General features: G+C 45.9%; 1 protein-coding gene across 1 annotated transcript in view; it reads right to left on the minus strand.

Moving 5' to 3' along the window:
• Positions 1 to 16632, minus strand: part of PSAT1 (phosphoserine aminotransferase 1) — a 32442-nt gene extending 15810 nt beyond the window's left edge. The window contains exons 1-6 of the mRNA XM_073021500.1: positions 16453 to 16632; positions 13074 to 13134; positions 11712 to 11781; positions 8820 to 9025; positions 7283 to 7455; positions 5199 to 5368 (exon numbers count right to left, since the gene is read on the minus strand). Of these exons, the coding sequence (XP_072877601.1) occupies positions 5199 to 5368; positions 7283 to 7455; positions 8820 to 9025; positions 11712 to 11781; positions 13074 to 13134; positions 16453 to 16512 (740 nt within the window). The 5' untranslated portion in view covers positions 16513 to 16632. The remainder of the gene's footprint in view (positions 1 to 5198; positions 5369 to 7282; positions 7456 to 8819; positions 9026 to 11711; positions 11782 to 13073; positions 13135 to 16452) is intronic.
• Positions 16633 to 24426: the final 7794 nt, after the last annotated feature.

A 24426-nucleotide genomic window follows, 5' to 3' on the forward strand; every position in this document is an offset into this window, starting at 1 on the left:
CTAAAATGCCACCTGCAAACACACAGGATAGGGTTCCTAACTCTGCCTATTAAATGATTAAATAAATCGAGGTATGTCCATTCTACAGGACACCATATAGATTTTAAAACAAAAAAGGGCCAGGTGTGGTGGCTCACGCCTGTAATCCCAACACTTTGGGAGGTCAGTGTGGGAGAATAGCTTGAGGCCAGGAGTTTGAGACCAGCCTGGACAACATATTGAGACCCCGTCACCATAAGTTTTTTTTTTAATGTAGCCAGGCATGGTGGCACTTGCCTGTAGTCCTAGCTACTCAGGAGGCTGAGGTGGGAGGATCACTTGAGCCCAGGAGTTTGCGGTTACTGAGAGCTATCACACTGCTGCACTCCAGCCTGGGCACCAGAGCAAGGCCCTGTCTCTAACAAAAATAAAATTTTAAAGTAAAAACTAAAAATAGGCATTTCAGCTGACATAGCAGAATGCCAATGTCTATTGTGGAGTGGAAAAATAGAATTCACAGAACAATTTGTATGGTAAAGTTCAAGTTCCATTTGCATGATTAAATATATAACTGCATATTTGCATATGCCCAGTTAAGGGTCTGATAGGATGCAAAGCAAGCAGTGAATAGTGGCTACCCTGGTGACTCTGCCCACTTGCAATTCTTTGCTGAGAGTATGTTACTGTTTGTTTGTTTGTTTTTTGAGGCGGAGTTTTGTTGTCACCCAGGCCGGAGTGCAGTGACACGATCTCGGCTCACGCAACCTCTGCCTACCAGGTTCAAGCGATTCTCCTGCCTCAGCCTCCAGAATAGCTAGGACTACAGGTGCACACCACCACCCTTGGCTAATTGTTGTCTTTTTAGTAGAGACAGGGTTTCACCATGTTGGCCAGGCTGGTCTCAAACTCCTGACCTCAGGTGATCTGCCCACCTCAGCCTCCTAAAGTGCTGGGATTACAGGCGTGAGCCACCGCACCCAGCCTAAGAGTATGTTGTTACTGTTATAAATTTTTTTAAGCAATACGAAATAGTCCCTGTGCACCAGGACTTAGAAAAGGACACCAGAAAGTCCCCCGGAAAACTCTCCCTGGCTGTTCTAAGACTCCAGCTCTGCAGATGAGCTTCTGAAGTTGATGTTATGGCACAGTTTTCTCAGGAATCGGTGAATGTAACCACTGAGTTGAGCACTTTTCCCAGAGGAAAACTCCCAAAGCTGTCTCCACTACACACCCCACTGTGGATTCCAGGATTCCAGGCGTCTCCATCCCACTGGGAGAAGGTAGTCTGGGACCAGTGAAGTCCTCCAAACAGGCTCACAGACTTAATTTGCTGCTCCCATTCTTTTATTTATTTATTATTATTATTTTTGAGATGGAGTTTTGCTCTTGTTGCCCAGGCTGGAGTGGGATGGCACAATCTCAGCTCACCGCGACTTCTGCCTCCTGGATTCAAGCTATTCTCCTGCCTCAGCATCCTGAGTAGCTTGGATTACAGGCATGTGCCACTATGCCTGGCTAATTTTTGTATTTTTAGTAGAGACGGGGTTTGTCCATGTTGGTCAGGGTGGTCTTGAACTCCCGATCTCAGGTGATCCACCTGCCTCGGCTTCCCAAAGTGCTGGGATTACAGATGTGACCCACCGTGCCCGGCCCGTTCCATTCTTTTAAGAGGTGGCCTAAAATTAATGGTCTATTTGTTTTGTATTTTTATTAGTTACTTCACCTCATATTGCAGCTAAAACAAATGTACGCTTGTGTATTCAGTTAGTCATGGTAAGTAAAAAGTATTTTGTGTGGTCAGAAGGGAAGTTTAGGGACCTTTTCTTCTATCCACTAATTGGGGTTAGTGTGTTCTACTGAAGGGTTAAAGAGAACAGCAGCATGTCCTTTATTCCACTCCAGTTCATCGCTCAGGGCTACAGAGCAACGATTTGAAGGCAGTTTTATCCAGCACAATTAAATCAAAGTTCCCAGGGCCTATGGTCATTAGACTCAAGGGGGGAAAAAAAATACATGGCTTCTTTTCAAAAGTAAGGCCGTTTCAAGAACTCTACTATGTGATACAAAGTTCTGAAGGGTTTCAGGTACCCCATCAGCCTCACATCACGGACTGAGGAGGGCTTTTTGCACACATCTTGATGTCTCCATTTGTAGCTTGTTCTCGTTGGGTGGGCTAGGATTTTCTAACTTGCATGTTTTTTTGTTTGTTTGTTTTGTTGTTGTTTTGAGACGGAGTCTCGCTCTGTCACCCAGGCTGGAGGGCAGTGGCATGATCTCGGCTCACTGCAACCTCTGCCTCCCGGGTTCAAGGGATTCTCCTGCCTCAGCCTCCCGAGTAGCTGGGACTACAGGTGCCTGTCACCATGCCCAGCTAATTTTTGTATTTTTGGTAGAGACGGGGTTTCACCATGTTGGTCCAGCTGGTCTCGAACTCCTGACCTCATGACCCACCCACCTCAGCCTCCCAAAGTGCTGGGATTACAGGCATGCGCCATCGTGCCCGGCCTAACCTTGCATTTTTAAGTACTGCAAATGAACTCCATTTAAAGTCATGGATTTATGGTTAATCTTCAAACATACAGAATTAGACAGAACATTTTTTTTTTCTTATGGGGTAAAAAGAAAGCAAAGCAACTTCCAGGGAGTATCTTGGAGTCAGAATCCATTACTTAAGTATCTTTTATCTTCTCTATTTACAAATTCTCATCATATTATTAACAATCCTGACTGGCCCTGAGATGGTCTCAATGAACACTGTTCTGATCTGTCTAGGGGTGAAACTTGGCCCCTTTTCTGCCCTTGTTTCTGCCTCTGTCCTTCCTCCGGCAGGAAAGCTCTGGAAGGGGAGTTCCTGCCCTCCCCCTACCCCACATCCCCACCCACAGTGGGCCAGAGGAGCCCAACCACTGGTCAAGCACAGGGGGCGGTAGGGGAGTCACCATATGAGAAACTCTCTTCCAGGACAACTTTCTGTGTCTCCAGGTCTGACTCCAGCCATCTTCATCTCCCATTAGAAAGACTGGCCTGCTTTCCCACTGTTCCCACGAATGGTTTCTCCCCCTAATATTAACAAACAGCATGTGCTAATGTGTTCATTCCTTTCTTTTTTTTTTTTTTGAGACGGAGTCTCACTCTGTCGCCCAGGCTGGAGTGCAGTGGCGCGATCTCAGCTCACTGCAAGCTCCGCCTCCCAGGTTCATGCCATTCTCCTGCCTCAGCCTCCCGAGTAGCTGGGACTACAGGTGCCCACCACCACAGCTGGCTTTTTGTATCTTTTAGTGGAGATGGGGTTTCACCACGTTAGCCAGAATGGTCTGGATCTCCTGACCTCGTGATCCACCAGCCTCGGCCTCCCAAAGTGCTGGGATTACAGGCGTGAGCCACCGTGCCCAGCCGTGTTCATTCCTTTTTTAAAAAATGCTCTTCGAGGTAACCCTTGGAGAAGGTACCACGGGGTGACTGTCTGCCCTGCCCCAAGCTGTACCCTGATCACAACTTGCTGGCCTACAGGCTGTGGGACAGTTCAGGGACAGCACTCTTTCCCTGCCCCCTCCCACCTTCTCACTTCTGAAACGGGTAATGGTCTTGGGCTCCTTTGAAAGCCTCCTCTAGCTGCAAGGCAGGCCCTGGCCCCATCTCCAAACAGGTAATGGACGGCCTCCTCTCCCTCCACCTGCCATGTGCAGCCTGGCACCTCGGCCCCTTCTCCAGGAGGCCAGCACTTGAGGTTCCCAACTGCACCCTCACCACTCAGCCCGCCCAGTTCTTGTGTCCCAGTTGGCCATATATATGTATATATATACACACACACATGCATATAAATAAATGCATGTATATATATAAATAAAATATATGTATATCCCAACTCATTTAATCTTCATAGCAACCCAATGAAAGGGGTACTATTATTACTTCTAGAACCTACTACACAGACATGTTAAGTGACTTGCCTAAGGTCACACAGCTAGTAAATACTAGACTCTCTTAGGCAACTGTAAATCTTAAGAGTCATGAAGATATTCTCAAAATACCCAAGTTTGGGAGTTACAGGATCCTGAGGCAGGGCAACCTTACTCTCCCTGAAGTGCTGCAACGCAGCCCCCACTCAGCGAATGAGAGCCAGGCTAAGAGGACCCCTCCAGATTAGGCTGAAAAACAGAAAGATGTTGGCTGGGCGCGGTGGCGCATGCCCATAATCCCAGTGGTTTAGGAGGTTGAAGCCAGCGGATCACCTGAGGTCAGGAGTTCAAGAGCAGCCTGGCCAACATGGTGAAACCCCGTCTCTACTAAAAGTACAAAAATTAGCTGGGCGTGGTGGCATGCACCTGTAATCCCAGCTACTCGGGAGGCTGAGGCAGGAGAATCGCTTGAACCTGGGAGGCAGAGCTTGCAGTGAGCCGAGATCATGCCACTGCACTCAAGCCTGGCGACAGAGCGAGACTCCATCTCAAAAAAAAACAAAAGCAAAAATCCCTGAAAGGTATTTAAGCCAGTATGTTCTCTGTCAGGCAGCCAGCTTCCCACAGGCCCAGCAGAGAAAGAAATGAAAGTAGGGGAGGCACAGCCTTTGAAAGTTCTTCTCCAAAGCTGCACTTGCTGTTTGAGATGCAGGCCACAGCACCTCATGTATAGAGAGCTTTTGGGTTAATGGTGAACCACCAGGTCCTGGATTACCAAGACCAAACAAAAACCAACATCCCCAAAAAAGAGCAAGAGGAAAAGCTGATCAAACAGTAAAGAGGGGGTACAGAGGGAGAGGTGAGCTGGGCAGAGAATCTGATAAGATACCTCGGGCATTTGGTCACCGGCTCCTGGAAACATGCTTTACTTTATTTTACTTATTTATTTAGAGATGGAGTCTCCCTCTGTCACCCAGGCTGGAATGCAATGGTGCCATGTCGGCTCACTGCAACCTGTGCCTCCCCAGCTCAAGTGATTCTCCTGCCTTAGCCTCCTGAGTAGCTGGGATTATAGGCGTGTGCTACCACGCCTGGATAATTTTGTATTTTTGGTAGAAACAGGGTTTCACCATGTTGGTCAGGCTGGTCTCTAGCTCCTGACCTCAAGTGGTCCACCCGCCTCGACCTCCCAAATTGTTAGGATTACAGGCGTGATCCACCCCACCCAGCCTTACATGCTTTACTTTAAAATACAACCTCTGCTTTGATGAAAAATAGTGAGACCCTCCCTGGGTCCACAAGACTGACTCCCAGAGTTACCTGAAACATGGAGGCGTGTTGTACAAGGAGCTGTTTCCAGCCTGCACCTTGTATTCCAGGACCGAAGGGCACTCTCGGAGGGCAAACCCCAGCAGGTCATCACGGACAATCACCACGGTGACCCCAGCAGAGCCAACATTCTTCTGGGCACCAGCAAAAATCACACCAAACTTAAAAAGAGAAAGACATGCTGTTTAAGAAGGATTTGGCCATTTTTCATACATGTATGCAAACTTCCCAACTCTTCCCAAAGCACAATTTCTTTAAGGAAATGACTGTATCCTATGTAGGGAGGAGTTGATGCTCTAAAGCAATCTCCATCTGGATGGCAAACCCATACTCAGAGTTCCAAAGCCTGAGGATGATCTGTCGGTCTGGTCCTCCCCTGGGTGGGGCTAACCCAAGCCCACCACTGCAAGGTCCTGGCACATACTCACATTTGCTCTGCATACCTCCTTTCTACCCCCAAATCAGTCTTTAAAGTGGGGCCTCTAACTCTCCCTAGTAACTAAGAGAAGAAACAGACTTTTTTTTTTTTTTTTTTTGTCCGAGACAGAGTCTTGCTCTGGCACCCAGGCTGGAGTGCAGTGGCACGATCTCGGCTCACTGCAACCTCCACCTCCCAGGTTCAAGTGATTCTCCTGCCTCAGCCTGCCAAGTAGCTGGGATTACAGCGTGCGCCACCATGCCAAGGGAATTTTTGTATTTTTAGTAGAGACGGTGTTTCACCACGTTGGTCAGGATGGTCTTGAACTCCTGATCTCGTGATCCACCCTCCTCGGTCTCCCAAAGTGTTGGGATTACAGGCGTGAGCCACCGCGCCTGGCCGAAACAGATTTTTTAATCTATTTACATCTGTATAAAAGGACAGTCAGAAGGTGCTGAGAAAGGGACAAGGGACTGCTATGACAAAGAGAAGGGATGGGACAAGCTGCCTGAGGGAGAAGAAATTATAGAAAACAGATGTTTAAAGGTACTTTAGCTAATTCTGTTGTGCAAGATACAAAACCCACTCCCATGATTCTCTCCATGAAACCCTTAGGAAAACCAAGCGTCGGCAGGAAGTTGGGGGTGGGGGAAAGTAATTTATAGTTATTTAAAATTGCCAGTGCCTGGCGATAATGAAAAGCAGACCATAAACCAAATACAGTATATCTAAACAATTATTATTCAGCCTTAAAAAAGAAAGGAAGTTCTGACACACACTACAGCATGGATGAACCTTGAAGACATTCTGCTAAGTGCAATAAGCCAGACACGAAAGGACAAATAGTACATGATTCACTTCTAGGAGGTACCTAGAGTAGTCAAATTCTCAGAGACAGAAACTAGAATGGAGGCTGCCAGGGGCTGGAGGGCAGGGAGAGAGGGAGTTACTGTTTAACGTACAGACTTTCATTTGGTAAGATGTGAAAGTTCTGGAAACGGATGGTGGTGATGTCTGCACAACAATGTGAATGCTCTTACTGTCACTGAACAGTACACTTCAAAATGGTTAAGATGGTACATTTTATATTAAATGGTAAAATTTATTATAAGTATATATTTTCCCAAGTAAAAAGGCAGAATACCACTCAGTCAGTTCAACGGTTGTTCTTAGATTCTTTACCCGCATCGCCCCCTGGGGCATGTACCTAGAGCACGGGTCCCACTGCCCTGCCTTGGCGAGCCACTCAGAAAACGGTATCCTGTTGACGCTTCTGGAGGTGGGTACCAGGCAAGGGGAAGCTCCCTCACACAGGTCCCCCGGGCTCAGGATAATCTGCATCTGCTCTTGAAGACAAGTCACTCCCCATCTGTTGACCAAACAAGTTTCCAAGAACCACTCTCAAAAGCAGGTAGTTCCCCGAGGACTCAAGTGGGATCCTGTGAGACAATCATCATCACGAGGCTGGGAACAGCAGGACTCAGGCACTGCAACAGCTGGGGATTCACACCTGGCAGCCTGCTCACTGGCAGCTGCCCTGGCTCAGGGGTTCTGCAGGCCCCAAACACCCATGGTTCTTCCCGCTCTTGTATATATTAAAATGTCCCTGCAGAAACCGAGTCAGTGCGTTCCCCCGACCCTGCCTTTTATACTCTACCTTGGAAACATCCACTGGCTTGGACAGGAAGTTTGAGGACATGTCACAAACCAGTACTGCTCCCTTGACATCGGGTATAAAGTCAAACTCCACACCATGCACTGTCTCATTTGCGCAATAATACACATAGGAGGCATCCGGGTTGAGGTTCCAGGTGCTTGGATCTGGAATTTCTATCATAGAAGACAAGTTTGAGACTTTGCACTTTTCACTCTCCTCTTTTCTTACATAGATGGCAGTCAACCCGGAGACTGACAGGCCTCCCCTAGCAGGGAAAGACCAACTGACTTCAAAGCACTGCACAAGTGAAAGCACCCTCCCAGCCTCATCTTTTGTTACCATCGTTACCAACATCCTGAGAGGACGAGCAATTCAACCTTTTGACTTTTACTGGGAACAAATCATCTTCAAAAATGGCATGGGAGGGCGGGCATGGTAGTATATGCCTATAGTCCCGGCTACTTAGGAGGCTAAGGCAGGAGGATCACTTGAGCCTAGGAGCTGCAGGCTACAGTGTGCTATGATCATGCCTGTGAAGAGCCACTATACTCCAACATGGGCAGCATACAAAGACTGTGTCTCAGCAAAATAAAATAAAGTAAATTTTTTCAAAAGGCACGGGAGATATCTGAGTTTTTACTTGTCACCCAGTATCCATCTACCCTACATCCATTGATGGACTAGTAGCTTCTTCTTGGGACCTCAGCCCTCACCCACTCTCAGCCCATGTAGTTCCAGGGGAGCCAGTGAAGCCCACAGCCCAGAGGTAGAATGCAACTCAGGCACGGCCACAGGGACTGATTCAGAATGGGGCACAGGAGACATGAGACTGTTACTGGCAATGCTCCGCAAAGGCATTGAAACTTGGGAGAATATAAGGTCAGGAGCAGCTGCAGCCACCTTTCAAGAAAGGGACAGCTTTTTCTGCCTATGGAGCCACCAGGTCCTGGAGACATTGTTGGGGCCCCTGATCAGGCCACATCTAAAGCCAAACCAGCCCCTGGACTTTTTCAGCTAATTAGCTGAAAAGCTACTACTAACTACTCACTGGCTTCTGCAATAAGAGTATGCATAGGCCAGGCGCAGTGGCTCACGCCTGTAATCCCAGCACTTTGGGAGGCTGAGGCAGGCGGATCACCGGAGGTCAGGAGTTCAAGAGCAGCCTGGCCAACATGGTTAAACTCCGTCTATACTAAAAATACAAAAATTAGCCAGGCATGGTGGCAGGCACCTGTAATCCCAGGTACTCAGGAGGCTGAGGCAGGAGAACTGCCTGAACCTGGGAGGCAGAGTTGCAGTGAGCTGAGATTATGCCACTGCACTCTAGCCTGGGTGACAGAGCAAAACTCTGTCTAGAAAAAAAAATAAAATAAGAGTATGCATAGGCTCTAGTTTTAGCTAGTACAGCCACCCAATCTAAATGGGAATGAACTAACAACTGACAAGGGCAGAAAAGAACTGAAAACTACAGATTGCCCTGGGTTGGGGTAACCCACCAGTCAGCATTTCACCACCCAGCTCAGCTCCCAGAACTTACTTGTATAACTCCCAAGTTTAGGGTGAACGATATTTATAGTCCCAAACTTCTTGGCTTCTTCTGCGGCCTTAGCCGACCAAGCTCCTGTCACCACATAGTCCGCACATCTTCCTGCTTTCAAGCCAATCAGGTTTAAGGGGACAGCACCAAACTGGCCAGACCCACCTCCTTGCAAAAAAATCACCTTATAGTTGTCTGGAACGGCTCTGGGCAGAAGCACAGGTAACAGTAAATACATAAACTCATGTGGTCAAAGATTAAGAACAAGTGATGCTCTACCAAGTGCTTCACCTTGGGTGGATTTACTACAAGAAATACGGTAATGTTCCAATACTACTTTGTCTTCCCTAATTCACTCATTTATTTATGCAATCCTTGAACAACTATTTACTGGAGACTGTGTTGAAAGCCTAGGGTGACTGTTGGACCTGCAGGTCTTCCTCCTCTTCCTAGTGACAACAGCCTGATGTTCCTTTAAGAAATTGCCCCTCTGCCACTCTCAGTCCACATGGTTCAACTGTGGTCAACCCCAGCTCAAGGGGATGAGCACCTGCCCCAGGCTGGCCAATGGAATTTGGTACTGAGACCTTTACTCAAACTTCTTGGTAAGGAAAGCTGTTTCTATTGAGGGAATGAAGAAACTTGTAGGAGCTGATCCTGCAACCAGTGGTGGCCACACAGTGAAGAGAACACATAAGAAAGCAGAGCCAGAAGATGTGGGAAAATCACCTTCCTGCAATCATTTAGAAGCACCTATTTAGGTGAGATAATACATTTCTTTTTTACTTAAGCCAGTGTGAGTTGGGGGTCGTATAACTTACAACCAATAATCCTGTGCTATGCACCGTGCTATGAACCAGGTGGATGTTGAGCAGGAGGTTTTGATAATGTTTTAGGCCTGGCCATGAAATCTTATATCTATTACACATCAAAATAAAAAGCAAAATTCTTTGACTCCAGGATGAAAAATTAAGATAACGATGAGAATGGCTACAGGCAGTAGAAATAAGCCCAGCTCCAAAAGGACAAGGCCATGGAAACTGGACCCAAGCCTTTGAGTAAGGTCAGAGCCTGGGAATAGGTGTACAGAAGCCAGATAGCCAGGGAACAGAGCTCCAGGATAGATACAGAGGTAAAGTAATAAAGGGCAAGGCAATGTGGCAGGGTCTTGGGGAATGGGGTGGTGGGTGCGTAAATATCTTGTCCTGAAAGATGCATGACCTACATTCAGTGCTTAGTAGGATAGCAAGCAACCAGCAGGTCTTAGGAGAGTCTAGCCATGAGGTTCTCAGCAGCTGGGAAGACTGATAACCCAAGACAGAGTTCCAGGTTCACATTAGTCAGATGCAGGGCGGTTAACAAGGCCAAGAATTAGATGGAAGGAAACCAGGCCGAGGTCTAGGTACAGGTATACAAGGTAGGAACCAGGTTAGGAGAAGAAAAGATAGGCCCTTAAAGTGAACTGGGACCCCGGTCAGAGGAAGTTCATAGCCATGTGGTCAAATGCCATCTCTCTTCAGGCTAATGTTCCAAATACCCACTCCATGAAGGGCAGGATTGTCCTATGAATGTGACATGATACCCAGCAGGCCAACAGATGGGAGAGGCCAAGCAGATGGCTACCAGCTCTGAACATTCACACTGCTATCAGCGTCTGCTGCTCCTCACAGAAATGCTACTCAGCCTGCCCCATCTGAATCACTTGATCAAGCAATTTGAAAAACTTGAAATAATCAGTATAATTCAAATTTTGTTAATGTACTAAGGCAAGAATGGGTCCTAACATATTAGTGATTATCCCTGATTAGTGGGGTTAAAGTTAATTCCAGGTGAGTTGTGAGCTACAATGTTTTTCCTAAACTTTCATTATTTTTGTGAACAGGAAAAAAAAATGGCATGCTTTCAAACTTGCTATATTTGTAGGTTTATGTGAACATGTTTATATAATATAGAAAAACCTCTCCTTTAAATAGCAATCTATTTAAGAATAAGGTGTCCCCTGGATAGGAAAGGCAGTGCAGATAACCCAGGAGATTTCGTCTAAGCAGCAGTTCCTAGAGTTCAGAACTCTTACAATTAAAATTAAAGTTAAAAATAAAAGTTAAAAATGAAGTCTCTCCGGAGATTCTGATTCGGCAGGACTAAGTGGTGCCCGCCACTCGAATTTTTTTTTTTTTTTTTTTTTTTTGAGATGGAGTCCCGCTTTATCACCCAAGCTGGAGGGCAGTGACGCGGTCTCAGCTCACTGCAACCTCTGCCTCCCTGGTTCAAGCGATTCTCCTGCCTCAGCCTCCTGAATAGCTGGGATTACATGTGTGTGCCACCATGCCCAGCTAATTTTTTTTTTTTTTTAGTAGATGGGGTTTCACCGTGGTAGTCAGGATGGTCTTGGTCTCCTGACCTCGTGATCCACCTGCCTCAGCCTCCCAAAGTGCTGGGATTACAGGCGTGAGCCACTGTGCCTGGCCCCACTTGAATTTTTTAATACTCCACCCTAACCAGGTGACTCTGACAGATGGTATGAAACTCAAACTTTGAGAACAACTGAGCTAGTTTATAGTCAATTATGCTGACAAAGATGACCATTTCTTTGTCATTTTTATCCCTTTCATGCCAGTTTAACTGCCACAGTGCTGAAAATTCTTTCTTAGATACAGTGACTTCAAATCTTTGGAAATATCACATAAAATAAAAACAAAAACATATAAACACAGAATGGGGAGCAAGTAAAAAGCATTATGTACTAATAGTGAGTTGCAGAGAATCTTAAAAGGATTCTTTTAAATTATGAAATATTCTGAACAAACAATAGAGTGTAGAAGATAATGGAAGACATCCGGGTTTACGAAGTATCTAACAAAAGTAACAGAATTTGATCTTTTTTAAACTTACAGCAATTCCCGCACAAGAGTCTCTGTATTGTTAATAATCTTGGCAAAATCTGACGACCTGTGACTCATTTCTGTGAAAGGAAAGATAAACAACAACAACAAAAATGCCAGTTTAAAACCAAGTGAACAGAAATACCTATGATATTTGCAAGTAAACAACAATACAGGGAAATTTCAGTTATTCTGCATTCAAATTGTGGGCCAAGGCTCACTTAGTTTAGGGGACCATCCACACTGATTTTCAAATTGCAAACATTTAGCTTCATCGTCATGGCAGAAGGATTTTTCAAGTGGTACATTCATTGAGCAAGCTATTTGTTAATTCATCACTCCATGATGCTCTCTGTGATTCTTCTTACAATCTCTTTCTCACAAACAGGAATCCATGTCCAACAGTTGCCCTTTAGGTCTAGAGCACAAAATTCCACGCTGTGATCTCACTTCACAGAAATCTAAGTATATGTCCCAAACCAACAGGAACAAAATTTAACAGAAATAAGCAATACAGTTAGCCCTATGGTCTCTTAATACCATGCAGTCTTCAGAACTACAAAAAATAAAAGAAAATAAGTTTTGGAATGCAGAAGTCCTCTTTCCCAAAAATATAGGGGAAACTTAATTAGATTATCAATGTGCGAGGTTCTCATAAAAGGCTTGTGTACTTTTAAACTTTAATGAGGTTGTATTTAAGTACAATAAAAACTGTAAATTAAATGTAAAGCAATATTATAAATGTTTGGAGGCAATATTATGCAAATATACAGTATCTTCTGATCCTAGATCCTATGATTAGCAAAAACCAATTATGACAGGGTAAACTGAGATGTCAGAGCCTCTCACCAGCATTTATGCTATTTTCAAAATGGTTTCTATCAAACATGCAACCCAAGCTATTAAAGTTTAAAAATGTATCTGTAAAGGCCTATAGGAAGACCCTGTAAGCCCTGTAATTCTATATTTGATGCATTTAAATTAGTTCCCTTTGGGCCAGGGCTCAGTGGCTCAAGCCTATAATTTCAAAACTTTGGGAGGCCAATGTGGGAGAATTGCTTGAGGCCATGAGTTTGAGATCAGCCTGGGCCACAAAGTGAGATCCCATCTCATGGGATCTTTAAAAAATATTTTAAACATTTTTTAAAAATTAGCCCGGTATGGTGACATGTACCTATAGTCCTAGCTACTCAGGAAGCTGAGGCAGGAGGGTCACTTGAGCCCAGGAGTTGAAGGCTGCAGTGAACTATGTCACGCCATTGTACTCCATCCTGGGTGACAGAGGAGGACCATGCCTCTTAAAAAAAAAAAAAAAAAAAAAAAAGCTTCCTTTGAAACCTGGACATTCACATAATAAAAAAGTAAATCTTACCAAGAACACTAATGCCAACTCCTTTGTAGTCTAATAATTCCTTTTGCATCTCTAACAACACCTAGAAAAAAATAAAGGAAAATAAGGTTATTTCAATATGCTCTACATGGCTTTCCCTCCGCACATACAAACCTGAGGAGGGGACGAAGAAGGGTCTACAGGGAGGTCCCCAGGCATCCGTCCCCACCCACAGCCAGTCCCCTTCCTCCCCATGTCCACAAAGCCAACGATGATGCAACTTACACACAAGGTAAGCATGAAATTAGGCAATGTGACTGATGTTGATATACTTTTTCCAAAGTCCTGAATTTACCAATCCCCTAGAAAATGTCCCCTTCACAAATCTCATTCACCACTCTCCTAAAGCTAAAGTACAGAATGCATAAAGTTCTGGGTTAAAGGGACAACAATAAAAACAATTATGCCCAGATTATACAGGTAACTCAATTTTCCGATGTCTTTTGGTCTAAGGTGCTAGACTGGGAAGCGTGGGGTGGGCAGGAAGAAGGAAGAGTCTGCTGTGAATAAGATTTGTCCCAGGGTGCTGCAACAAGACTGGCACAATGTTGATAGTCATTGAGTCTCAGAGATGGGTCCTTGGAGGTTCATTACACTACTTTTATCTTTGTGTATGTGAGGAATCCCATAATAAAAAATAAAGAGAAAAAGAAAAGCTTTAAAAATGAACATAAAATAAGTGCAAAAGCAACCAGAGAAGGTCTACAAATAGGAGGCACTTTTTTTTAAGATGCTTGCTAAGGAGGGCATCATTAAAACACAGCTATAACTTAAACTGGATTGCAACTTGACTCAAAAAACAGTATTTTAACAATAAAGAATTAGACGGGCGCGGTGGTGCACACCTGTTATCCCAGCACTTTGGGAGGCCAAGGTGGGCAGATCACGAGGTCAAGAGATTGAGACCATCCTGGCCAACATGGTGAAACCCCATCTCTACTAAAAATACAAAAATTAGCTGGGCGTGGTGGCGGGTGCCTATATCCCAACTACTGGGGCTGAGGCAGAAGAATCGCTGGAACCCGGAATGTGAAGGTTTCAGTGAGCCGAGATCACGCCACTGCGCTTGAGCCTCGTGACACAGCGAGACTCCGTCTCAAAAAAAAAAAAAATTAGATTTAAAAAAAGACTGCCTTGACGACTGGGTCTAAGAATGTGTTATTGTTTTCTGAAATGCTGGATGCTTGTTAACACTAGCTGATCAAATAAACTAGAGTGAATCTTTTCTTTTAGTAAAGAGAAACATTCATCTGTGAATAATCTTTGAACTTGCTCTGAGGCTGTATCTTTCTTATAGACAGCATTCGTTGAAAACAGTTCTATAAAAGTTTATAACCAAAATAATTACAAAGAGTTTTAAAGACTCCTACAAAAATTACACCTTCCTAATCCAATCGGGTTTTTTTTTTTTTTTTTTTTTTTTTTTTTTTTTCCAGTTGAAGAATGCATTTCTCTTGTGGATCACAACCGATTTTTCTTTTGCTGTTGTTAAGAGACAGGGTTTTGCTCTGTCACCCAGCCTGGAATGCAGTGGGACCATCAGTTCACTACAGCCTCAAACTCCTGGGCTCAAGAGATCCTCCCATCTTAGCCTCCTGAGTTGCTTGGATTACAGGCGTGCGCCACCACACCCAGCTCACGACTAATTTTTTAATGAAACACAAGGGACTAGAGCAGGATAGAATACAAAATAGTGTATGTCACAGGTAATTAGGCTACTGATCATTTCATAAGGCATTTATTTTTGTTACAATTCAATGTGTATACTTTGTCATTTTGTAAACACATTTTTCACTGTAGTTTACAGTCAAAAAAAGTTTGAAAGCTTCTCTAATCTTTACAATTCAACTAAATCAATGAAACACATAAAAAGCAACATCTGCCCGCCCTTGGCCCTCCTACCTCCCAGGTTACATGCAATCCAAGGACAAAAATCCTCCCAGAAAAATTAATAATAAATAATTGTATTACTGATGACACTTGCCATTACAATTATAGCAATAAATTAATAACGAATTACCTACGGAACAAATACTGGGAACACTCCAAAGCATGGGGGGGGAGGGTTGAAGGAGGAGGCTACAGCTGGAGCAGGGAATCTCGCCTAAAATGAACTGTAATCACTGAGAAAAAATAAGCCCTGTCCTCTCAGCTACTGTGAACGCTGCCCCTAGAAAAGCAAGACGTCCTTTCCCCTTTAAAATTGGATTCTCTGTTCTTACCACAACACAGAGGAGGCTCTGTCCCGGGGAGATCTCTACTCTGCTCAACAATTGATAATTGTAAAATACTTGGCTATGCCCCATGCTGCTCTAACATATTATCAGCTCTATCCTGGTTAGAAAAATAAAAATCTAACAGCAGCGGCAGCCGCCTGACAATGAGCTCAAGGCACATCAGAGATTTTGCCTTCTTCACTGCGGGTGGAGCTGGGGACGGTGGGTTTGGCGGGGGAGGGGACGAGCTAAGCTGGGGCCTGGGAAGGCAGAGAGTGAGCTCCACTAGCAAGATCTGATTGTGGCCCGGGGGAGAATTCAATCATTCGGTTTACTCCAGAACCAAATGAACAGATAATTGGGTTAAGCAGCCCAAAGCCCACCAGAGTTCGAATACTCGAACGCCTTCAGGGGACAAGCAGGTTAAAAAAAGGAGAGGGGTGTGGAGAAAGGCTTTAGGAAAGGGTAGGTTCTATGGGGAACAAGGAGGGGAAAGTTGGACTGAAGGTTTTCAAATTTACATTTCTGAAAAGCAATGCTCCTAAGTGCTGGCTAAAGCAAACACTGGTGTAGGGGGTAGGGGGGCACCCACACGCGGACCTTTAAGTTTGCAATCCCTTTCAGCTAAGGTGATCCACTGCAATACGCAAAACCTGTCATCGGTTCATTCCCATTCATCACTCATTCACACTACGTCCATTCATGCATCCGCTCGGGCATCACACTGCCCGGGCTCGCCGCACAGCTGCGCGAGGCGAACGCAGAGATCAGAGCTTTTTCTCTTCCGCCCTGCCCCAGCCCCCGGCCCGGCCCTACCCAGGAGATGGCACAGCCCGGGAGTCTGCAGGTGCGCGGCACCGGCGGGGCAGCAGGCCCCGGCCAGCTGAGTCGTGCACTGCCTCGCATCAGCAGTCACAGCCAGGGGCACCTGCACCGGCACGCCTCGCCGAGCTTCCTCACCAACTGCATTCTTGCGGAAGCCCGCCTGCCAGAGCTGCTGATCCCGCCGTGCATGCTGATGCAAAGCGCCTAGGGGACTCAAGGCGGGGAGCGAGAATCCGAGTGCCACCCGCAGGGATGCAAACCCACCCGCGCGCGCGCTCCCGCCTGAACTTCACTCCCGGGGCCCGCTCGCGGGGACTTACTGAGTGCGGCAGCTTGGCGGGACCAGGCCCAAAGTTGACCACCTGCCTCGGGGCGTCCATGGTGCGGCGGCTAGGGCGGCGAGTCAGCCAAGGAGGACCGAACGCGTGAACGGCTAGCGTTCCCGACCGCCGCGGTGAGAGTCTGCAGCCGGCTCCGCACCCCTGCCCTGTTCCAGGGCCGAGTCGGCGCCCCATTGGCCCGCGCTGTCGCAGACCCTGCGCTGATTGGTTCGCGCGAAGGAGCTCGCATCCCCATTGGTCGTGCTTCTGAACCGAGTCCGACAGTTGCTCCTCCTCGCGTTTACTGTTTCAACCCCCATTTTTGATCAATGCAAGGAGCGCGCGAGATTGCGCCAGCCAGCAGAGCCGGCTCGGCTGCGCGCCCGCCCGAGGATTGTGGGCGGCGGGAAGAGGCTGCCCCTGCCAACCTGCCTTCGCCCCTTGAGCCCTCAATCAGGCCTCAAGGGTTCAGTCCTCCAACCCCAAAGGACTCCAGCTCCTCTCTCTTGGCCGAGCAGATTTGTCGCCCCCATCCACCCACCTCTCCACCACCAGCCCCCAGTTTGGGCTGTGATGTATTTGTTCCAGAACCAGAAGTCACTAATCTACTGAACTTTTCTAAGCACCCCCACGGGCGTCAGATACCCTAGTGAAGAGAGAGGACCCCCCAAGGTTGGAAGCGCAGGATGAAGAAGGGCCGGGGGTGGGTGGATAAGGTTCTTTGTATTTGCACCTGGGTCCCGAGTTCCTGCAGGATTAAAGAACAGAGGTGGCCAAGGACGCAGGGAGGAGCGATAGCCTGGGAAGCGTGGATGTCCGCCAGGCAAGCCCTTTAAAGTCGCTGATTCTCCATTTCCTCCTTTGTGAAACGAGTGAGCTGGAACCCTGCGACAGCTCTCAGGTTGCGCCCGCGCTGACAAGCTGTGAGTTTAGAAACGTGAGGAGATAACAACAAGAACGCGATACCCCTAGGGCGCTGCAGCCCAAACCAGAGGAAGGTGGCCCCTAGCCAGGCCAGGCGCACGGCCAGAGCTGCTCAAACTTTTCCACAGAAGTGACCTTCTCAAAAGAACTCCAGTGGAGACCCCATGGGGTTCTGAAACAGAAAACCCTCCCCCTACCCTGCAAGAAAGAAGTTCCTTTGAAGTCTGGAATTTCATCATTTTTAAACTATGAATTTTGCATTCTGTGCCATAATTTAACCTAGTTTCTTTTAATGTAAAAATATTTTCCCAGTCTGAGTAAAATTGATGCGCCGGGAATATACACAGTGCAACTGCCCCGTTTAGAGAAGGTTTGTAATTGGTCAGGGCTTTGGCTTTTGTTTGCTTTTCCTGATGAGAATGTGGGCAGTATGGGGCTGAGAGCAGAGGCACTGCTCTGGATCTGGGAATTGGAGGACAAAGTTTCCAGAATAAGGCAAAATGAACAAGGCCCCTGCGTTTCTCAGCAACTTCATTAAGAAAACCGCAACAGTGAAGAAAGAATAAGCCTCAGCCCAGAAACTCAGGCATGCAAGAAGCGTCACATATCCATTATTTTATGTAAATAACTCAGTTATTTTTACATTACATATTAGAAAATATTTTTACATTATATATTAGTAGCTGCCCCTAGCAGCTAATCTACTGGGGAGTAAGGGAGTCAGCCTTCATCCTTCCTGGAGTTAGTTCCTAACACCAGGGATTTACACAGTCCCATGTAGTGGGTTGGGAGAAGGGAGGGCACATCCATTTGGTCCTCTGTTCCCAAAAAATATGGCTGAGTTGTTTCCACTGCCCAGGCTCATGTGGCTGCTTGGGCTGATGAGCTCCCTGCTACTTCTGTATCCCACTAGGGGCACAGGAATTTGGGGTGGGGTGGCGGTGGCTATTGCCTCATCTGCTAAGACATTCCCTGCAGCTGTTCCTCCCAGGGGTCCTGCAGTTTCCAAGACGGTATTTCAGGGACACAAGTCACACATACCCTCAGCCTCAGGACCCACTGATCTCTGTTTGTCTTCCTCCTGCCCCGGGGCAATCTCCTTTTCAGTCTAGGGAAAAGCTGTCTTTTCCATGTTTCTTCCTCACACTGTGCCCCCAAACACAAATTAAACCAGAGTCACAAACTCAAATGCCTTCAGGGGCCACTCAGGGATATGAAACAAGTAGTGGGAACTGTGGCAAATTGAGTTCATTCGTCCATTTGCAGCACAGGTGCACGCGGCCACTGCATATTTGTGATTCCCCCATCCGTGGGATAGGGTTGGTGGCAGGAAGTGGCTGCTCAGACCGGCTTCATGTTTCCCAGCTCCCCTTGCATCTAGGTGAGCCACATGACTGGGTCCCCCCAGTGGAATGTGGGCCAAGTGGATGTGTGTCACTTTCAGGCCAGTGCGGTTAAGAAATGGGTGTGCTTCTCCACTTCTTTTTTCCCATTCCACAGGCTGAAAACAAAAAACTCCCTGGCTCCTAAGGACAGTGGACACACAGCAAAGAGGGAGCCCCAGGTCCCTGAATCACCTGCACCAGACTTGTCATATGTAAGTAAGAAATCAACTTCTTTTGTGCTATGTCACTGAAATATGAGAGGCGATTTGTTATGGCAGCTCACATTATCCTAATTAATACGCCATGCTAAATGCAACAGCTGAAGTTCAGATCCAGCTGGCTGTTGCCAAGTACGCAAATGAAGTTGCTTGAGCTATCTTCACATTTTGAAAGAAAACCCAGGAACCCAGATTTTTATGTGACATCTCCTCATTTTTAAACATCTACAAATGTAAATTTCAGCAAAACACTATACAAATCAATATTTTGAGGGGCAAACTCCAGCTTATCTGAGGTCTTATTGAGCCTACAGGTAACAAGCTCTCCGAAGGACTGTTTATAGTGTTCTGCCCCCAAATTTCCTCCGGCTCAACAAGGAACACTCTCAGCTAAGTGCTTGAATAACGAAGCAGCAAAGGAGGAAACATACTGTAATCTCAAAATACTATCTTGTCCTTCTTGCCTATTTTGCACTGATCTGTAAAGACAGTCCAGAGGAACCCCTGCACTGCGGGAGGGATCCTCCCCTCTCAGAAGATTCTCATTTAGCAGGTACAAAGAAGCTTCTTTATGAAATACATAGTTTGTAAAAAGGCAGAAATTCAATTTTCACAAGTATTATTCATTGAGTACTTCTATATGTGAAAGATGCTGGGCTCTGCTGCGACTCCCAGTCAGATCCAGCCATCCTGTTTAGAGGGGAGTGAGAAGAGAAGCAGGCAACATTGTTGCGCAGGGGAGAAAATCTATTTGGAATGAGACAAGATTATTTCTGCCGCCCTTTTTGTAGTTGGAGCTAAAGATCCTTTTCCCTTATCATTATTTCCAGAGAACATGAGGAAGGAAAGCTGGGCACGGTGGCTGACGCCTATAATCCCAGCACTTTGGGAAGCCTAGGCAGGCGGGTCACTTGAGGTCCGGAGTTTGAGACCAGCCCGGCTCACATGGTGAAACCACGTGTCTATTAAAAAAAAAAAAATTAAAAATTAGCCTTGCATGGTGTCTCGCACCCATAGTCCCAGCACTCAAAAGGCTAAGGGAGGAGAATCGCTGCCCCCAGCTCCAGCAACCACCATTCTACTTCCTGTCTCTATGAATCTGACCACTCTAAGTACCTCTTGTATGCGGAATCATACAGAATGATTGATCCTGGGAGGCAGAGGTTGCAATGAGCTGAGATTGCACCACTGCACTCCAGCCTGGGTGACAGAGTAAGACCCTGTCTCAAAAACAAACAACAATTTTAAAAAGTGAGAGAGAGGCAGTAATCATAGTTTATGCAGCAAAAAGAAACCAAAAGCCAAAATCCTATTACTTTCTTTATTCTGACCCTAACAGATAGGAGATGTCCATCCTACTCTCTTTACCTCAATTTATTTCCTTACCTACTTTGCTTCAGTTTTTTATTGTGATAAAACATGCATAACATAAAATTTACCATTTTCAAGTTTACAGTTAAGGGGTAGTAAGTACAGTCACATTTTTGTGCAATCGTCACCTCCATCCACCACCAGAACCTTTTCATCTTCCTATACTGAAACTCTGTACACATTAAGCTATAACTCCCTCCACTCCCCAGCCCCAGCAACTACCCTTCTACTTCCTGTCTCTATGAAATTGACCAATCTAAGTACCGCCTGTAAGCGGAATCATAAATAATTTGCCCTTTTGTGTGACTGGTTTATTTCACTTAGCATAATGTCTTCAAGGTTTATCCATTGTGCTTCATATTTTTTTTTTTGTAGAGATAGGGGTCTCACTATGTTGCCCAGGATGGTCTCGAATTCCTGCCCTCAAGTGATCCTCCCATCTCGGTCCAACAAATTCCTGGGATTACAGGCATGAGCCATCGCCCCTCGCCTCATTTTGCTTTATTTTTAAAGATTATTATAGATCTTTAAAAGATCTGCAAGCTTTGCACAAGTGAAATCCCTAAAGAGGTTATTTAAGAGGCATGCTGTCTGTGGACTAGTGGGCAGAATTATACAGGGGATGCACACTGCTTCTACTTCTTACATCCTAAAAAGATTCCAAAGTGGAAAAAGCATCAGAATTTATTTTACTTTTTTTTTTTTTTTTTTTAAAGAGAAAGGAGCACAACTCCTGGCACCATCTCTGTAACGTGTTTACACACTGGTATTCTCCACTCTTAGCCCCACTGGCTCTGCTCATACACGAGTGCATTTTTGGGATCAGCACTCTTCATGAGGGCTGCCTCACAGAAGGGTTCCACGTGGAAGCCTGAAAACCAGCCACAGACCACTCGTTTCACCACCTGTACAAAGTCAACACGTGCCTATTTCGGACAACCATCCAGTCTGTTTGAGAACGACTTTTGTAGAGTTGATAATCTGTGGGTTGTTTTGTTCTTTCCTTTTCTTTATGAGGCCAGAGGAAATACTAAGGCAAAACAGAGAGAGAGAAAAAATCCAGGGATGATGGGAGCGGAAGCCAGTTCAGGATGTGAAAAGTCTTGCTTCTTCCTCTTGTTTTTCCTCATGCTTCAAACTGAGTGCCAACTCCAAAGAACCACACACACCCTCGGAGATAAGCAGGGCCCTGTCATTTCATTGTACTGTTTGGCTTATGTTTTGTACAGAAAGGCAGCAAAGACTAATTAAAAATAACAAGAATTCAAAACTGCTAGGGGTGAAAGGCATCTCTGTAACCATCAAAACGAACTGGGCAGGGGCAAGGGGAGCAGCTGGCCGGAGGGGAGGGAGCTGGAGGGGAGGGAAGACTGGCTCAGCATGTTGTGGTGTGTGCATCGGAGGCACATCCAAGCAGGTGTGTGTGGTGTGAAGACTTTTTAATGACGTAGGAATACACCTCGTATGAAATATCGAAATGAAAGAAAAAGCTGCTTTTCATCAGCACAACAATTAACTATCTCCAAAAACAATTTTTTTAAGCCCACGTCCTTGGAGTCACAAATTCTACTCAAACTTAGACAACAAATTATGGTCCCAAGTGAGAACATCAACAAATGCATTCAGATTCATTCATTCAACAAATACTGTCATGCGTCGCTTAACAACAGGGATATGTTTTGAGAAATGCATCCTTGGGCGATTTCATCGTGTGTGAACATCATAGAGTGCACTTACACAAACCTAGATGGCACAGCCTGCACACACCTAGGCTATATGATACAGCCTATTGCTCCTAGACTACAAGCCTATATAGCATGTTACTGTACTGAATACAGTGAAGATTTACTGAATGAAAGAATGAGGTTACATATACTATACCTGTTGTGATAATTCTGCTAAAACAAAGAGAGGTCTGTTCCAAAGTTGATGTCTTCACCCCTAGAGACAGAAAACTGCTTACTGTTATTGGTTATCCTGCACCCCTTTCAACAAGGTTTCAAAGGATATTTCATCCTTCCTCATCCTCAAATTCAATCTGTTCTGCTTCCCCACTTTTCTCTGCTCCATCAACTTCTACCTCCATGCTGCCTGCCTCGTCCAAGCTCCCATGATCTCTTCCAGACTCTTGGGCCTGGACTCCTTGCATTGACATCACCACCTTAGAATCCATTCTCCAAACTGCAACCACAGTCAACTTTTGAAAACATACATAAGGTAGATCATGTAGCTCCTCTGCTCAAAGCCCTCTAACAACTTCCCATTACATTTAGAACAACCGTCAGACTCCTAATGGGCCCACAAGACCCTACTTAGCCTGGTTCTTGGTCTTCTCTTGGCTCAGCCCTTGCTTATTTCTCTGGAAACTCACCAGCCTCTGCAATAGTACTTGTTTGTTGTCCATTTCCACAGTAGAATGTAACTTCCCAGAGAAGCTGAGACTGCACCTGCCCTTTTCACTGCTGTATCCCCAGTATCAAGCATATTAGGTGCTTGATAAATATTTCTCGAGTGAATGTACAGGGCAGGAAGAAGGAAATGAATGAAAACGATAACAGTCTGTTGCTGGGTTGATAATTCTAAAAAAGTGAGGTGAGCATAGGCATAAGACCACCAAAAACCCCTGAAGATCCTGGGATGCCACTCTGCACCCTTTGAGAGCCTGTCGTTCCCCAGGCCCATCCTCCCACAAGTCAGTTCTGCTGAGGCTGAAGGCCTCATCGAGTCCTAACACGTCGCCGTGCAATTTGGATTCTAGGTCAGTGTCTTCAATGCTGAGTGAAGCTGCATGTGGGAGCTTTATGGTTTAGCTCTGTGTCCCCACTTAAATCTCATGCTGATCTGTAATTCCCAATATTGGGCGAGGGGCCTGGTGGGAGGTGATCGGATCATGGGGGCAGATTTCCCCCACGTTGTTCTCATGCTAGTGAGTACGTTCTCATGAGATCGATGGTTTAAAAGTGTGTGTCACTTCCCCCCAACACCCACCACTTTGCCATATTAAGACGTGCTTGTTTTCCCCTTGCCTTCTGCCATGATTATAAGTTTCCTGAGGCCTCCCAGCCATGCTTCCTGTACAGCCGATGGAACTGTGCATCCACTAAAACTCTTTTCTTTATAAATTACCCAGTCTCGGGTAGTTCTCAGCAGTGCGAGAATACACCATATAATTCACCTCCATTCAGCTTGCACTAGATCCAGTCACACTTGCCTGAATTTGCACAACTCAAAGTTCACGGCAGACCATGGCAAGTTGCAGGTTGTTGAAGGGATGTATTTTGTGGAGGGAGAAGAGTTAATTAGAGAGCCAGGCCCACAGGGTAGCATGTGTTTGTTTCTCAAACTCACAGAACTGGAAGGAATCTTGGAATGTCATCTAGAATCATCTACCCATGCATTCTGAGAGCCAGTGTCTCCCAGCATTGTCCAGAGGCAGTGGGGAGGAAAAATTACATTGCCCTGTAAATCAGTACAAAGCCATTCCCAGACGACTGCCCAAGGATCTAGGTGGAGGCTTGCAGAACTGAGGAGTGAGATGAAAGAATTTTTAAAGTAATAACATTTATGCTGATTCTGTATATCCCAGCATACTTTAACTTTCATCGCCAAAATGGAACTCTTAGGTAACATAGAATGACTTGGTGTCCCCAGGCTGGCTCCAATGTCTCCAGTCACTAACATGCATAAACCTCCTTGGACAGCTGAAGATGATTAATGAATCCTAATCAGGTATACTGACCATGTAGAATTTAGGAGCCAAAAGGAACTCTGCAAGCACTCTAAACTGTAAGGTTAGAGATGGAAGAAATTCACCAAGTGTGCTTATGACAAATAATGTCAACAGCACCCACTCTCTTTCAGACAACACAGGGTCATTTTCGTGTATCAAAATATAAAGTATTTCCAGTGTGTCTTACATATATTTTGGGGTGTTTGTTATTGAATTATCCAATTTGACTCACGAATCTCAGGAATTTAGGCCAACTCCTTCAATCTCTGGTAAGAAAAATGATGCAAGGAGGTAAAGTGATGCTGCAAGGCTGGGCCAGTTCTTCCACCTGTGGCTTCACACATGG

The sequence above is a fragment of the Chlorocebus sabaeus genome, chromosome 12, assembly GCF_047675955.1.
Source record: "Chlorocebus sabaeus isolate Y175 chromosome 12, mChlSab1.0.hap1, whole genome shotgun sequence".
NCBI classification, from domain to species: domain Eukaryota; kingdom Metazoa; phylum Chordata; class Mammalia; order Primates; family Cercopithecidae; genus Chlorocebus; species Chlorocebus sabaeus.